The sequence below is a fragment of the Mytilus edulis genome, chromosome 8, assembly GCF_963676685.1.
Source record: "Mytilus edulis chromosome 8, xbMytEdul2.2, whole genome shotgun sequence".
NCBI classification, from domain to species: domain Eukaryota; kingdom Metazoa; phylum Mollusca; class Bivalvia; order Mytilida; family Mytilidae; genus Mytilus; species Mytilus edulis.
In genome coordinates, this window is record NC_092351.1 from 46000031 (window position 1) to 46017803 (window position 17773).

Genomic DNA, 17773 nt, shown 5'->3' on the forward strand with positions numbered 1-17773 from the left:
GTACCTAAAATTATTGCCTGTATAATCATATGGTGATTGACATGATAAGACGATAAGTCTACGAAATTAAGAATTCGCTTAAAGAAAATGAAAAAAAAGATAACTATCAATAAATCATGTTCAATTATATTATAAATATCAATGTCGGCAAAACGTTATAAAATTGATATCTTTTACAGAATATTGATGGCAAAATCAGTATCATAAACCCTTTCTTTTTAATTTATTCATGTGTCTTTTGCAAATGACAAAATCAAAAGCTTTAAAACATCTAACGAATGAATAACAACTCTCATATTCCTGACTTGGTACAAAAATGTCGAAAATGATGAATTGAACCTGATTTATATATCGATAACTATACCTCTCACCTGTATGGCAGTGGCATAAATCTCGTTATATTGATACTGATAAGTTGAAAAAACAGACTTTATAGGTAAAAATCTCAGTGTATATGTTGTTTAACAACAAGAGTAATGATATATATCAAAATTTTCTGTTTTTACTATTTATTACTAGTATTCATAAATGCTTTGTGAACATAAATTAGAACGTGGTTAACATTTAAAAGTCCTGATTTAAATAAAAGATACATCGGTAACCAGGTATACTTATCATATATCAGTTGTCAATAATAGATAAATTTGCATCAAGGAGAATATATTTACCAATTCTTGTTTCATAATTGTCACTGCCACCTTCTCTAAGGTTTTTGAATCTGTTGCGACGATTATAAGAACCCATAGCAGCCATTCTACCATACACAGCCTGAGAAAATTATATATACCGATTTGTGAATTGAAACCTTTTGAATTCATTCAGAAGGATAATACTCTTAAGGTTTTTACTACAAATGAAATTTACTATCCACATATTAAGTCAATTCTAAGTGATTAATGTGCATCATTGTCTTGATTCAGATCGAAACAAAAAGTAGAAGCGGTCATATATTGCATTATGTAAAATATATAATAAGCGAGCACTATAATCCATTGTCAGATAGTATATTTTTGTTCTGGTGATAAAACTAACCAATTTAATATGCAGCTTTTGTGTTAGTTGATGAAAAATATTAAATAGATCTGGAGTTTACCAATAATTGCTTAAATCATATAACAAAAAAGTTGCTCTCTTTAGAAGAAAAAAAGAAGAAAAAATAGCGCGAGCATAAGACCAATGACTGGACACCAAAATATAGTTGCTTATTATTTGTTTGCATTTTAATTAAAATAATTGAGTGAGAAGAAAAAGATAATGATGATTTTTACACCTTTTATTAAAAATATGTAATTGTGCGTAGATTCTTGCAATCGTCAGTTGAAAACAATGTTGAATAGTTTTGAATAGCAAAATGTATAGATACAAATTCAATTTGAATATTTATTTTAAAGCTCAACTATCTTATTTTTTACGTGTGAATGAAAATCATTTTTTTTTCGCCACAATTTTGCAAATTCTTGTTTGCGTTCATGAAATTAGATATTTTGACAGAAAAATTCTATTAAATGATTTTTTTTTTCTGCTTCCGAACTCTTTGTATACGACTTTCTACTATGCTTTCTAAAAACAGTTGTTGGCATGACACGGGTTATGTTTTCTAAAAACAGTTGTTGGCATGACACGGGTTATGTTCTTCTCATATATGTTATGATGGTATGATACTAAACCCCTAACGGGAAGGATTGTGCCTGATGTTCATATGATGAAATCATAATCTTTCAGTCAGTTTAATTAAAGTCTGGAGCTGGCATGTCAGTTAACTGCTAGTAGTCTGTTGTTATTTATGTATTATTGTCATTTTGTTTATTTTTTTTGGTTACATCTTCTGACATCAGACTCGGACTTCTCTTGAACTGAATTTTAATGTGCGTATTGTTATACGTTTACTTTTCTACATTGGTTAGAGAGATAGGGGGAGGGTTGAGATCTCACAAACATGTTTAACCCCGCCGCATTTTTGCGCCTGTCCCAAGTCAGGAGCCTCTTGCCTTTGTTAGTCTTGTATTATTTTAATTTTAATTTCTTGTGTACAATTTGGAAATTAGTATGGCGTTCATTATCACTGGACTAGTATATATTTGTTTAGGGGCCAGCTGAAGGACACCCCCGGGTGCGGGAATTTCTCGCTACACTGAAGACCTGTTGGTGACCCTCTGCTGTTGTTTTTTTATTTGGTCGGGTTGTTGTCTCTTTGACACATTCCCCATTTCCATTCTCAATTTTATTTGATTGAAACACAAAATATCAATTGATAAACGATCAGAACTAACCGGTTTATATGGGATATAATATATTTATAATCTATGTTCAGGTTTATTATCACAATGCAGATCATCGTGTATCAAATACTACACACACAACACGTACATGTACAAGGACAGTCTCAACGCATGAATTACGAACATAATCATTATACTCGATATTAAGTCAACAGTCACATTATTGAAAACACATAAGTTCTGCTAAAAGGTAAATAGGTTCTTACATATAAATGTTATTTTGACCGAAATCTAGTCTTCATTGTTTTAGTTTCCAATTTTGAATCTCATGTTGTACCATACCCATACTAAGAGAGGGGCCATATCAAAGACGTTCCATACTGACGTTACAATAAAATATTTTGAAATCGACGACCAAATTAATGCTTATCTTAGTAACGTTCTATTTTTTGGCTTCTTTTATCGACGTCCAATTTTAGCCTCTCTAGTCGACGTCAATTTTTGACATGATAAAAACTAGAACTGAACTGATTTTAACTGAAATATTATTAATAAGAATACGGTGAGGTATGAGTGCAAATGAAACACTTAAAAAAATACCAATGAACACAGAAATAAACCACCAAAGGTCATTGCACGGCTTTCAAAATATTATAAAATCCCAAACCATAGTCAGCCATAAAGTACTCCAATATGACACATGCAAAACAGTTTAAGGAGAAAACCAATGGCCTAATGTATGTACAAACAAAAAAATGAACGAAAAAAAAATATGTAACACAGCAACAAGTGACAACTACTGAATAAAAGGCTCCTGACATGGGACAGGCACATACATGTATAATGTGGCGATATTTAACATGTTAGCAAGAGTCTACCATTAACCTGGGACAGTGTTGTTACAGTATAACATAAAAACGAACTATAAAAATTAGAGGACGCTATCCTGTGTCACAAATGAAATCTATCAGGAAGAAGTATTGCTTTTGTTTGTTAATTTTTATACTTATGTTGAGGAAGACAGGTTGTGATATGTAAATTTTAAAGATCACATAAAAATAAGCAGATGTGATATGATTTTGAATAGGACAAGACAACTATTCACAAAACTTATGACTATCATAAAATACAGGTTTTTCAACAATGATAAATACTCATACCGCATAGGGAATAAAAGGCAACGAAATGAAAAATGTAATTAACAGTAATACAAATCAGAAAATTATAACAATATAAAAACATAATGCCATTTCAATGTCGAAATCATAATACTCACAATTTGCCCTAATTCTTTATGTTGCGTATTGTTTAAGACCGACAAATGCTCTCTAGATGTCGTTTGGTTGTTTTTGTCGTTGGGTTGTTTTTGCATTGACTTACACTTACATGCGTGTCGTTTATTCATTTGATTATGAATGACATACTTAAATGTAGATCGATTAAACTGGATTCTTATCAAATTAAATATCAATATTCATGTTACAAATTTCAGGTTGAAAATAGAACACATTTCAGACAATATGGTAAGTATGTATAAATGTATTAGTTGTCGTGATCTTGAACCCTACAAAACATAAATGTACGCTCAGTAATAAATCAGACGTCATTTAAGCAATTCTAACAATAGATGACGTAAAATTGGACGTCGATTAGAGTATATAAAATATTGAACGTCGTTTAAAGAATGTGACGTCAGATTTGATGTCGATTTGAAGAACTTACGACTATAAGAGACCAAACGTCGATTTGAATCTGATGCAAAATAAGGTTTGATGCACACGCAAATTCAATTATTATATGAATGAACTCTGACCAAACAAAGAATTTCTTCGAAATGAGTTGTCGAAAGCAAAAACAAACCCATCTTAATTATTTTTAAAACAACATAGAATTAAGTATGATTAATTAGAAAGTAGAAAAACATGTACAAATCTCAAAAATTGTTTCAAACACATGTAACAGATTTACATTAATGATACTGAATAAACACAGAAAGGAGCGTGGTCGGGTTTGTTGACAAGGCATGTTCTCACGCCGTCATCCTCGGGAATAGAAAAACATCAATAAAGTTAGAGATCAGACCACCTTCTTGGTTGTTGAATAGCTAAAACCATGAAAACATGTAACCAAAGAGCAAATCAAAACTTAATAAGCACAACTTTTTCTTAGTAAGATATAAACATTTTCCAGTGTTGGAATTGGCAAGTCAATCACAAAGCAGACACTTAGAAGTATGAAACTTTGTGTGAATAAGGATTTTGTTGCTGTACTTTATCTAAGGGGATTTCACACTGAATTACTCGTAAATATTACATCTTGTAATCCGAAGTTAAAAATGCCGATTTAAGCGATAGCTTTGATGTTCAATAGTAACAGTGAAAGATCCGTATGTGTGATGTGTTAATCTAAACTTGCTCTTACGATACGTTTATCGTGAAGGAGCTCGATGAGGTTGATATAAAAACATCAATACAAAGATGTAATGGCGGATCGATAATCAACCATATTTTATCAAACTATATATATTTGTTTCTTTATCAAATGTATGACTAGTTTTGAAGTATCTCAAGTGTGTCAAGAGTACAAAAGTATACATGTAGATTAATCACAATCACTTTTGTTCAAATATCACAAAATGATATGTACATAAAAATGATTGTAAATTGTTTGATAAACTGTCGATTGCTTAAAGTCCAGTGGCAATTAATGCAAGCATATTCTGAGCGATGAACTATTTACAAGTATTGAAGTAGATAGATTCTGCAAGTTTGTTAGTACGGAACAGTAAGGATTTGGCTAAAACTTTACGGATCCGTAATCAAGTTGTTGCAAGATTTATTAACGTGTAAAAATTATCGCACTTATTACATGATGTATTAGGTTTAAACTTTCCAGTTCCTTACCAACATAAACGCGAAGCCCACACAATCATACATACAGACTACTCTTGCAAGGATGTAACTTTATAATTTGGTCGTTTTACTTTTTTCTGAAACCATTATATATATAGCAATTAAACAAATTATTATTTTTAGAAAGTTTACCGAACACGTTGAGGACGGTGATTAATATTGAACTAATTTCATATGTTCCATTACGTGAGATGAATGCATTCAATTGTATGTTGGACTTTCGTGGCAGTATGAAAAAAACTAGCGATCGTCTTCAACAAAAGTGTCCAAATAAAGTACAAGGTTGAAGAGCATAGATGATAACAAATTCCTTTATGTTTTTCCATATACAGGTGAAGTAACATATTCCTATGTATAAATACATAATTAATTCGAATGGATCAAGTTCTTATAAACACTTTATTGATAATTATGACAACTAAACGATGTGATGAATAAAAGGAAATGTGTAGAAAAAGTTGATGAGACAGCAACATTTTCATGCCGTGGGTACTGATTGCAAATACGATTTCACTAAATAAATATATTTTGAATTCAGCATTCCACTGAAGCAACGCAAATATTTTTGAGCTTTACCGATCGTTTAAAAATATTAATATTAGAATTTAATTCAATAATAATTAAATTCAGTTATTGTAATTATATAACTTGGTATGCCTATCATTGATTTAAATTGACGGTGTGTTCGATTCATTTTATACTGGTCACTTTAATATGCTAATTAGTTTAGCCCGCGAAATGTTAGTCCGTGCAATTTACCTCGTGTGGTTTGGTCATTTGAATTCAAACCTTACACGGAGCTTGACCAAAGCTATAGAATTTAAAACACAGAAGAAAAGATGAGTATTCTTTTTAGTTTTAGAATTAAGCAACATTTTATAAAAAAATAATAGCTCAACAATTTAAACTGTTAATCTGGTTTTTCTTTCTTAAATAATTTTAACTTTGTTAAATGCTTTAAATAGTAGTGAACTTTTTCTTTGGTGTTATAACTGAATTTAAATTCTATCATTGCGTAAATTGTCAATCTTTTCTTGGATATTATTTTATATTTATATTTGTAAATTGAGAAGATGGTTATACTTATTGTGCGAGTTGTTATATCTAATTGTTTAACTGTCTTAATACGCTAATGAACATTTACCATGTTATTTATTCTTAATCCAAATCCAAATCTTGCAGCGCGAAGTAACCGCTGAGTAAGCCACATATCAATTTCAACATAAATGTATATATAAATTCTTTTTAGTCCTAAATATGCATGAAATAGGTGCCACTGGACATAAAGAAAACAATCTATGAATCTAGGTATGGCAACGAATGCTATTCACATTCAATGCATTTTGAACTTCAGTCCTGAATGAGATTGGGTTACAGATTTCACCGTATAAATATTGTAACAGATATACAGATATGAGTTTACTTTACTTTTATACATACAAGTATTTTAATACATTTATCTGACATAATTATTTGTTTGAAATTTCTGGAATAAGAATAATGTTATATTATTTTCATTGTTTTTCAGTGCAACAGGTATTTTAGTCCAGTAGAATAATTGTTAAAAGGTTGTTGTTTATCTTTATTTATTAGCATTCACTATACATGCTATATAAGAATAAGAATATTTCATTAAATGTTAATGAAAAGGGAACATTCTAAAACTATCATGACAATACAAAGACAGATGACAGATTTCAAATCTTTTCTTGTCTCTCATGGTACAACTGATTTTTATAGTTTGTTCTTATGTTGTACTGTCACAGGTCAGGGGGGGGGGGGGTGATTGGGCGCCTGCTAACATGTTTAACTCCACCACATTCTATATGTATGTGCCTGTCCAAAGTCAGGAGCCTGTAATTCAGTGGTTTTCGTTTGTAGATGTGTTAAATATTTGTTTTTCGTTCATTTTTTGTACATAAATTAGGCCGTTAGTTTTCTCGTTTGAATTGTTTTACATTTGTCATTTCGGGGCCTTTTATAGCTGACTATGCGGTATGGGCTTTGCCCATTGTTGAAGGCTATACGGTGACCTATAGTTGTTAATTTCTGTATCATTTGGTCTCTTGTGGAGAGTTGTCTCATTGGCAATCATACCACATCTTTTTATACACACACACAAACACATACATTTGTATATAAAGAGTAATATTTCATATTTTGTTTCTTTACATTCAAATGTTAATAAAGTTTTACTTTACATTTTCAATATACCAACTGATGCTCTGAAAAAAAGGAATAAACAAAAATCGTCATGTTAGGTGACTTTGGACGATAGAATTCCATGAGAGTGGTTGACACTTTCATGCTTTAAGCTTCTTTTTTGACCAAAAAACTTAATATGGAGGATTGAAATTGACTAACAAGATGTAAAAGAAGCAAAATAAACAAAAGCTATAACCCAAATGATTAAAAAAAAAAAAAAAAAAAAAAAAAAAAAATATATATATATATATATATATTTTATTAATTTTTAAAGAGAGGCAACAGTTTTTCCAGTGTAGTAAAAAATTACCATTTTGAAAATTTGCTATTTTTTCGTTGTTATTATGTGTATTGATAACAGTGAAACTGTTTTGAAAATGTCTTCACAATGCCTTTAAAATGAGGTCAAGTTTTCTTAGATCAGTTGATTAATAAAAAAAAAAAAAAAAGGATGTTAGTTGACTATTTAAATATATATACTTTTCGATTTAATTGTTTCATAGTTTTCATGTATTAGTCGATTATAGGATAGGAATATTTCTCATTAACGAAGGCCACTTCAAATGATATTCGGTAGATACAATAATTATTTTCTTTTATGACTTTCGTTATCAATATGATATTATCATTATGAATATACTTGAAATATCTGCCACTGGACATTGACACCACAATCAAGCATTTGCGGTTTTTTCTACTTTGGTTATTGCCATTGTATCTTAATACTAATTAGTCAATGGTAAAAATTGAAATATTTGTATTTCAATATTGATTCAATTGTTGATTAAGGGATGTAACATTGACAAATGATATACTATTTTACTAATGCATTGACCAACATTGTAATTATTTGTTTAAGCCAGTATGCCGAGAGGAAAAGGGGAGAGGGTGCTGCCAAACCGTGCTGTACGTAGGCAAAATCAAATACAGCTACCGGTAAACAGAAGGCTTCGCCCAAAGAGAGCTGAAATTGTAAGACAAAATATAGCCATGCCAAAACAGCCGTTAATACCACCACAACAGCCGTTAATACCACCACAACAGCCATTAATGCCACCACAACAGCCATTAATGCCACCACAACAGCCATTAATGCCACCACAACAGCCATTAATGCCACCACATCAGTTATTGCCACCACATCAGTTATAACCACAACAGCCAATTCTACAATCACAACTCATTTGAACTTCAAACTTCCTCTGCAGCCTGCTGAACAACAAGTTCCTGATCAGGGATGTGTACACCCAGGGCAGCCCACAGCTCGTAATTCTGTACAAAACGGTGAGATTTTAGTTATACCTACTAGTAATGATGTTGATGTGTTTGTACCACAAAAAAATTATAAACCAAATATGGAATTTAGAATATGTTGATTTGGCACAATCACTTTACAAAAACAATTTGTTTCAAATATTGATCAACCGAAAAAAGTGCTCGGTTTTAATGAATATGGAGACATTTTAATTGACAGAAACAAATATTCAAAAGTAAATCATTATCTAACTTAGGTGAGTGGACTGAAGGGTTTTTAAATTATATGAAAATTTTATTGCAAAGATTCCCGGAATTGGCAAATGAATTGATTAGCTACATGACGTTTATAAGAGGTGTACCTTTTGAGAACGTTTATAAATTTGACATGCAATTTCAACTTAGAAAAGCTCGTGTTCATATGCGTGAATGGGACGTCATTGATGGGCAGCTATGGCTTCAGTTATTGCAGTAGGCATAAATCCTGTTCCAGACATATTCTTGTACTTCTCACACAGTTATTAGTCCTTGCTACGATTATAATTTTAAGGCCGTTTGTACTCGTATGAATTGTGTATACAGCCATGAATTCATGTATAAGATGTAGCCAGTTCCATCCTTCGATGTACTGTACAAATTATTCATATAACAAGAATAATCCTCGAAGTTCTGTAACTTCGGACTATTCTGCTCCTAGGTATCAAAACTACCCTAGGGCACCTGATGCAAACAATTTTGTACCAAGGTATCAGTCCAGTGCTAGAGCAGTCAAACAGGTTTTTGAATACACATGGAAATTTTAACCCAAATACTCGTTTTTCGATAAATAATTAAAGATTAAAGATTTCCCTGTCAGCAGGCAAATGTTCCACGGATGCAATTTAATCATTTCAAATTTTATAATTTTGTTTACAGCTTGCAATCACCGTATGATATTTGGTATTTTTGGTTGTTCCCCTGTTAATACTACGGTTTAAGGGAATATGTTGACCGACTACCCCGTTAAAATATTGGCAAATTTATTATATAATGGTTTTAAATATGGTTTTCGAGCAGATCATACAAGCAAAACATTAAAGTCTGTTTTACAAGATCCAAATTTAGCTTGGAAAAATCATGAGTGAATTGAAATGGTAGAATTGCGGGGCCTTTTTATTATTGACCTATTTCTAATCTACGTGTTTGGAAAATAATTTTAGAAATTATAATGGCATTTCTTATATTTTGGGTGACAAGTGGTTGTCGAGTTCTGTTTTAAATCTCTTTATCGGTAGTGCAAGAGTTATTCAAATACTTGGCTAACGTATCAAATGGACTAAATTAATTTCAAAACTTTAAACATAAACTAAACCTGTATCACGTATGGCCATGCCCCGTTTCACATTTAGTTAATAGTAGCTGACATGTTTAAGGATGAATATTCTTATTCCACTGGGAATGCGTACCTTTCAGCATTAGGTTTAATCATAAGATCAATGGTTTATTGGACAACACTCATTCTTTTATTGTTCAAAAGATGCTCAGTGACATAAGCGACAAGTCTGTCGTAAGCCTATTACTATTGGTATATTAACTAGACTTTTAGATGCGCTTAATTTAGTTTGTTATTCAGTATATGAAACATGTTTATTTAAAGCTTCATTTTCAGCTAGAGTTTTGGGTTTCTTAGTTTTGGAGAAATTGCAAATTCAAGTTTTAATGAAAATCTTATTGTAAAACGATCCAAGATATAATTTGATGCTTATTCAGGGTCACTTATTATAAAAGTTCCTTCTTAGAAAACAGATCAGCTGGGTAATTCAGTAACGACAATTCTGAAAAAAGAATAAACTACTTCAATTTGTCCTGTCCGGTTGATGTCGGACTACATTGCTGAGACACAAAGACGATGGACATTTTCATACATTTTATAAAAGGTTATGTAAGAACAAACCTTGTATATTTGAAACACTTAAATTCAGGGTACCTGAATGATATTTGGGTATTGGCTCTTTTATTGTCATAGGAGCTGTCATATACAGCTTATAGGTGCATCGTTCGGATTAGAGATAGTTGGGTGTATTCCTAAATCAGATTCAAGGAGCTCTGAAAATGTTATGTATATATTTTCTTTAAATTTCCTCATTGTTTGGTTTTCCCTTACAATGAATAACATAGCTTAGATGTTGACAGTATTGCTTTTAGCTGAAGTTTATGTTGATGTTGCCACATGAATATCAATTTAATGAAGTTCAAAGTATTGAATTTAAGTTGATGTTGAATTTTTTGATGTTTGTGTTGAAGTTGATAATAATGTTGAAGTTGATAATAATGTTGAAGTTGATAATATTGAAGTTGATAATAATGTTGTAGTTGATAATATTGAAGTTGATAATAATATTGAAGTTGATAATAATATTGAAGTTGACAATATTGAAGTTGATAATATTGAAGTTGATAATATTGAAGTTGATAATATTGAAGTTGATAATGTTGAAGTTGATAATGTTGAAGTTGATAATAATGTTGAAGTTGATAATGATGTTGTTAATATTGTTGATGTTGAAATTGATTATGATGTTGAAGTTGATAATGACATCGAAGTTGATAATGATGTTGAAGTTGATTGATGTTGATTCTTGCTGTTAAATTTGTCATGCGGTAAATTTTATGGCGGATTAGAAGTTGTGCAACTAGTTTCTCAACTTGTAATTTTGGCGGAATTTACTTTAAGCTGCTATGGACTACCCAGTGGCTCCTGATATAACTTTGTTACTGCTGGATCGCCCTTCAGTAATTCAATCGTCATCAAGTTTTGATTGACAAGTTGATTGTGTTTCTTTCTTGCAATAAATGCCATGACAAATTTACAGCCAAATAAAACATAATTTCTTTAATGATTTTGATTTATAGTTTATTCGTTGGATTCATTAATTACATCATGAGGTCAAACAATGAGAATACAGATTTAAACAATACAAGTACACTTACATTTTATCTAGACCCCCCTTTCAATCTATGTGTGTGTATATATATATACAATAATAGAATTTAATTCAATAATAATTAAATTCAGTTATTGTAATTATATAACTTGGTATGCCTATCATTGATTTAAATTGACGGTGTGTTCGATTCATTTTATACTGGTCACTTTAATATGCTAATTAGTTTAGCCCGCGAAATGTTAGTCCGTGCAATTTACCTCGTGTGGTTTGGTCATTTGAATTCAAACCTTACACGGAGCTTGACCAAAGCTATAGAATTTACCCGCCCTCCCTTTTCCCCATTATGAATATTTTCTGCTGCTTTTCATTTATCGTTTCAGTTTTGGAAGAATGATTATAGAACCAGCGTCATGGCATATATAACAGACTGAGTTTGGAGCTTTTTTGTATTGTGAATGGACAGGCGGAATTTACTTTAAGCTGCTATGGACTACCCAGTGGCTCCTGATATAACTTTGTTACTGCTGGATCGCCCTTCAGTAATTCAATCGTCATCAAGTTTTGATTGACAAGTTGATTGTGTTTCTTTCTTGCAATAAATGCCATGACAAATTTACAGCCAAATAAAACATAATTTCTTTAATGATTTTGATTTATAGTTTATTCGTTGGATTCATTAATTACATCATGAGGTCAAACAATGAGAATACAGATTTAAACAATACAAGTACACTTACATTTTATCTAGACCCCCCTTTCAATCTATGTGTGTGTATATATATATACAATAATTGTTGAATATTGATGCAGATCATTTTCTGCAATGTTTAGAGGTTTTCCGATTTTTGATGTCTTTACCATCAGATATTAAACCTTGATTCTAGAAAAAGATGAATTTCCATATTATTTTGAACATGTAGAAATTAAACACAATGAAGCTGTCTAGCAAAGCTTATCAAAACGTAAAAAAAACCGTTTAATAATAAAATTTAAATCGTAGTACAGTATAATCATATTTTGGTGAAAATCTGTTGCTGACTTTTTTATTTTTTCTATTATACAAATGCATGAGAAATTCGTGCAATTATTACAAGTTCGTAGTGTTGTCCTAATTTGTCTTTTCTATATTGATTTAACAAGATTTGAACATCATTAAGCCAGAAACAATAATTGCAATGTTAGGAACTGAAAAGAGGCTAATGAGAGATTAACATAGACCATATTGATGATGTTGCTTAATGTATCATGCTCGTGTAACTTCTCTAATTAAAGAACATGTTGCATTGTCATTTTACAAAGGACCAACGAGTGCTGAAATATAATATATTTGGTTTCTGTTTGTACTAGTTTCATATCAAAAGCACTTGTCTCATTATATTATGATACGAGTCTCCTTATATAATTAGGAAATAATTCCTTTATGTCATGTTCTATGCTCATTTTAACATGGGTAGGCATTATATTTGTCGATATTTTACACGGAGCGCTAGCATAGAGCATGACATGAAGGAATTATTTCGATTCTAGTAGGACAAACACGGTATTTGTATAGGTCGAAGCGTACGAGAATACTTTAGGAATGTTTGGCTGTTCCAATTTCCTCCCAAATAAACGTGTACAAAATATACCGGAAAAAAGGGTTCCACAATGGAATTATGATAGAAACAGATATAAAAAAACTTTTGATAAACAATTTTAACATTTATTATTCTAAAAAAGAACAATTAGATATCAAACAACAAGTTTTTGTTTCTGTTCAGAGATTTCTTTACGTCACAGCTTACAACGATGGTGGGAATGGTGGTTGACGGTTGCATATGAAGGTAAGACACATTTATTCCTTATTTATCACGTTAATATGGATTGTTCCCCTAGTGATTGTAGCATTGGTGAAAATATTTAAGTCAGACAGTGGATTTTTCGCTAAAGAGGAAGAAACAGCGAGCTGGCATGAGTTATTCTGTGCAGATGTGGCGAGGGCATTTGATTCTGTTTTTTTTTCAATTAAAGCTAAATCAGAATTTGCGGTTGCAACTCCCTGTAGTGCATTGGAAAGCTCTCTGCGTTGTTTGTCGGTTGGACCTTCAATGTAGCTCTCCTAAGATTTGACATTTCGGTGTCCCGTCACAGACATTATAGCCCGGTCATCGACCCCCGCTCTTTTTAATCTTGTGGCCACAGTGGCTCGCAGGCAGTGGTTTGTATATCTTATAGATAGACCGGCTTCGTAAGATATTCTTGACATCATACTGGCCAATTTGTTTTTGCCAATAGGTTGAGCTGCATACCATACAGTTGGTTTGAGGTGCTGGAGTGCTTGCTGGAAAATGCTCTACATCTTGGACTAAGCTTTCCTAGATAAAAGTCCAAGCTAAACACAGTGAATATTCCCAGATTTAGCATACATTCGTTCGTCCCTTGAGTTTTCTTTCGAATCTACACCATGGTGTGTTTTGTCACATTCATTATAAGTCATTTTGTAGTATTCTTGACCTTTGTCATCTTTAGATTTGGCATAAGATGTTTTCTTTAATTCAGCAAGCCCCTCCTGTCCCCTCCTTCCAAAATTGAGCATAATGTCCCAGAAAACCTTATTTTGAAGAGTTACTGGGTGATCAGAACTGAATATACCACTGGAGTATAGCTTTTGCATATCACCCTCAGCTACAGCCTTTTAAAGTACTGTTATGTCTTTTCCTTCCCTTTTCAATTTCTTCATCATACCCGTGATTACATGATTTGATGGCATAAATGATTTGTCAGTTATAATGTTAATGTCACGATTATAAGGTGGACCAGTTATATGTCTTGAAATAGCAGATCGAATACCGACGAGTGCTGACTTTGAATAATCATTGCCTTGTTTGGTCTGCAAAGTTGCATAAAAGTAGCACAATCTGTCATTTAGGGTAGTTTCATCTAGTTCCTCAAAACTGCTGCTGTACTTGTTTTCAGTTAGCCAACCTGAAATTATTTGTACCATTTTTTTATGTATTCAAGTAATTCTTATAAATATTTTATTCAATTGTGATGAATTTTATATGGTATAATTTATTTCAAAGACATGATTCATTTAAAATAAATAACAGAGGCCTGCATGTTTTAATTTAACGTTTTATGCTCAAAGCATGTTGGTGTTTGTGTATACTTTGTGCATGTAAGCGAGAGCGACCTATGTATATACATGTACAGTATTCTATCAATATTTTTATTTAGACTAAAAACATAATATTCAGCTTGTCTTCTTTTCATGTACCAACATGTTCGTGTCATTCAAAATTTTGTAGTGAAAATAAGTTATGCTTTTGCTGCTGTAATAATTAACAAAACATTAAACTCTGGTAGAATTTTGGAAGTACACCTATCTGTAGGAAGGTTGGGGTTCGATTCCCCATCGGGGTGTTTTGTTTACTACTTCAGCATGCTCATAACTGTTATAATTATTTCTTTAACATATTTTGTTTTTAAGTATGCTTGCATATACATGTATAGTAAATAACACTACCGTATGTACAGAAAAATAAATATCAAGGAATATTTTTATTTTTAAATCATAAAATTGAGAATGGAAATGGGGGAATATACCAAAGAGACAACAACCCGACCATAGAAAAAAAAACAAAAAAACAAAAAACCAAAAAAAACAACAGCAGAAGGTCACCAACAGTTCTTCAATGCAGCGAGAAATTCCCGCACCCGGAGGCGTCGTTCAGCTGGCCCCTAAACAAATATATGCTAGTTCAGTGATAATGAATGCCATACTAATTTCCAAATTGTACACAAGAAACTAAAATTAAAAATAATACAAGACTAACAAAGGCCAGAGGCTCCTGACTCAGCATCTTGACAGTGACAATCGAATTACATCTCATTTAATTGTAAGAATACTACAATTTGTAATTTGCATCATTTGATTTTTTTTTATTTCTTGTTTATTACGTTATAGTCCCTAACACTGAAGAGTACATTTTATGTTTGAAACAGTACAAAAAATATTGCTAGGTTGCTGACTCATTGCCGAATACCAATTACCTCACGATTTTCTAGGTTTATCATTAAAATGATTATATTTTCCCATCTACGTAATATTTTTGCATTTTATGGTTTTTACCTCTTAAAAGTTTTACACCCCATAATGTCTGCTGGTTGGTTCTTGCCTCAGTTCTTGCCAGCGCTAACTTTTCAATTCCTTCTTTGCTAGGCAGCTCCTTAAATCTGGGCTTTTTGGCAGGTGGTTCTTGGTTTATACAATTAGCAGTTAAGTCTTCGTCAATCTGGGATAGTTCCTCATCTGACTGTGACTGTTCATTATTTTCAAAATTGAATATGGTGTCCTCTGTCAAATTTGAGAAAACTGAACTAACTCTGGCATCACATATCTCGTGTCTGAAAACCCTTTTTGTTCCTCCATCAGCCATAGATTGTATTATGTATTGCCTAACAGCATTTTGTTCCATGAAGTGGTCTGTTATTTTATAAGATGCCCCTTTATAATCTACTCTGAGTCCAATTTTCAACGGCGATACTGTGTATCTATTCATTTTGACAGCAGACGATGAGTCATCGAACATGTGCATTTACATGGGAGGTTTGCTAAATGGACGGAACAGCCATAACAACTATACCGGTTGCAGCCATTTGCAGGCATTTTCATATTAAATAAGGTTTTAAAAACTACTAGAGGGCAATTATATAAAGTTTTATGTCAATAACTAATAGATTTTATGTAAGCAGATAAAATATATGAATTTTTATATGAAGATAAAAATAAAAACAACGAGAATGCAAATAGTCAGTTTATGCGTATGTGTCAAACATATTTTTTGTGCTGAGTACACAACTTTGTTTACAAAGCGTAATAGGGACGTCATATTAGAATTAATAAAATGAAGGGCCACTTTCAGAATATTTAGCTGTAACAAACTTCTAAGGCATTTCATAAAAAACTTTTTGTTTATATTTTATTTAAAAATTCTGTGGTTTTGCTTGCTTTCTATTTGCGTAATAATGTTTTTCACGGTATAATTTATTCAAACGTTTTCATTCTTTTCTAAATACAAAGATATGCACTATGTTGTAGTTAAGTATATAAACAAATCTGTTTTTTTCTGTAAAATAAACTCATCAGAGATACCATGATTAAATAACAACAATTTTCTTACACAGGAAATGCGTTGATCATTTATCTCAGTTGTCACTGCCCTACCATAAATCTTTAGCATCACTTCGCACAGTTGCGCTGGTTCTTGTATACTACAGAAACATGTTGATGAAATTGGAGAAATGCATGCGAAGAAGGCAGCGAATACAAATTTGCATTAGATTCTGTCACCGTCCCTAAAAAGTCTATACTCAATAGTATGATAAAAAGGAGGATAGAATACGAAGACACCAAAAGGACAAGAAAAGTTGAAGAAAAAAGGCTGTCATTGCTAAAAATTAAAACCGAGGAATTGACAACTTGTGTAACCTCTCTCGCTTGTTGTGTACATATTGTAAATATTTATTGTTGTATTTGTTATCTCTGTACCGATTTAATACATTGGCTTTATGAGAAATGAAGATACAAACAGAGTTTACAAAGCACTTCACAGACCACTACAGACTGAGAAGCTATAGACCTTTTATAAACACTTTAAATAAATGTGAACTCTGAAAAGACCCTACCTTCCCCAGGTGACAAAACTCCTCTTCAGTTTTTGTAGATAGAGATATAACATATCTTCAACAAACAACTTTATGTATGGTTTTGCGCATGTCTCAAGTATTTAAAGAATTAATATTTTTTTATCTGTCTATAACAGATTTGTATTATACAATTAAATTACAATTGATTAACAGATGTTGTGTTGCTTGATATAGTCGAGTGTTTGTCGTGTCAGTACGTATGGACTTCATCCTTTTTGATTTTATCTTGAATGTCCATAATATTAATACCGCTGTTTGTTTCAAAATCATAGCCGATCAATAGTTATCAAAGGTACGAGGAATATAATTTGATACATCAAACGTGGATTTCGACGAGAAAAGTTGAACAAGTATAAGTTGAAGTGCATTGATGACCAAAAATTTCAAAATATTGTGCCTCATACGGCTAAGATAACCTGTGCTTAGGATAAGAAAATCCTTAGTATTTCGAAAACATCATACTTTTGCAAACAGTAAATTTATAAAAATGACCATATAATTGATATTCATGTCAACACCAAAGTGCTGACTACTGGGCTAATAATACATTCGAAGACAAAACGTTCAA

The 17773-nt window shown here is 31.9% G+C and overlaps 1 protein-coding gene and 1 long non-coding RNA gene across 2 annotated transcripts in view; one reads left to right on the plus strand and one right to left on the minus strand.

Moving 5' to 3' along the window:
* LOC139485701 (tereporin-Ca1-like) overlaps positions 1-17230 on the minus strand; it is a 33158-nt gene extending 15928 nt beyond the window's left edge. The window contains exons 1-2 of the mRNA XM_071270344.1: positions 17185-17230; positions 669-768 (exon numbers count right to left, since the gene is read on the minus strand). Coding sequence (XP_071126445.1) covers positions 669-753 — 85 coding nt within the window. The 5' untranslated portion in view covers positions 754-768; positions 17185-17230. The remainder of the gene's footprint in view (positions 1-668; positions 769-17184) is intronic.
* Positions 5765-8663, plus strand: LOC139485702 (uncharacterized). The gene is made up of 2 exons (XR_011655369.1): positions 5765-6699; positions 8196-8663. It is a non-coding gene; the product is annotated as an uncharacterized lncRNA (long non-coding RNA).
* Positions 17231-17773: the final 543 nt, after the last annotated feature.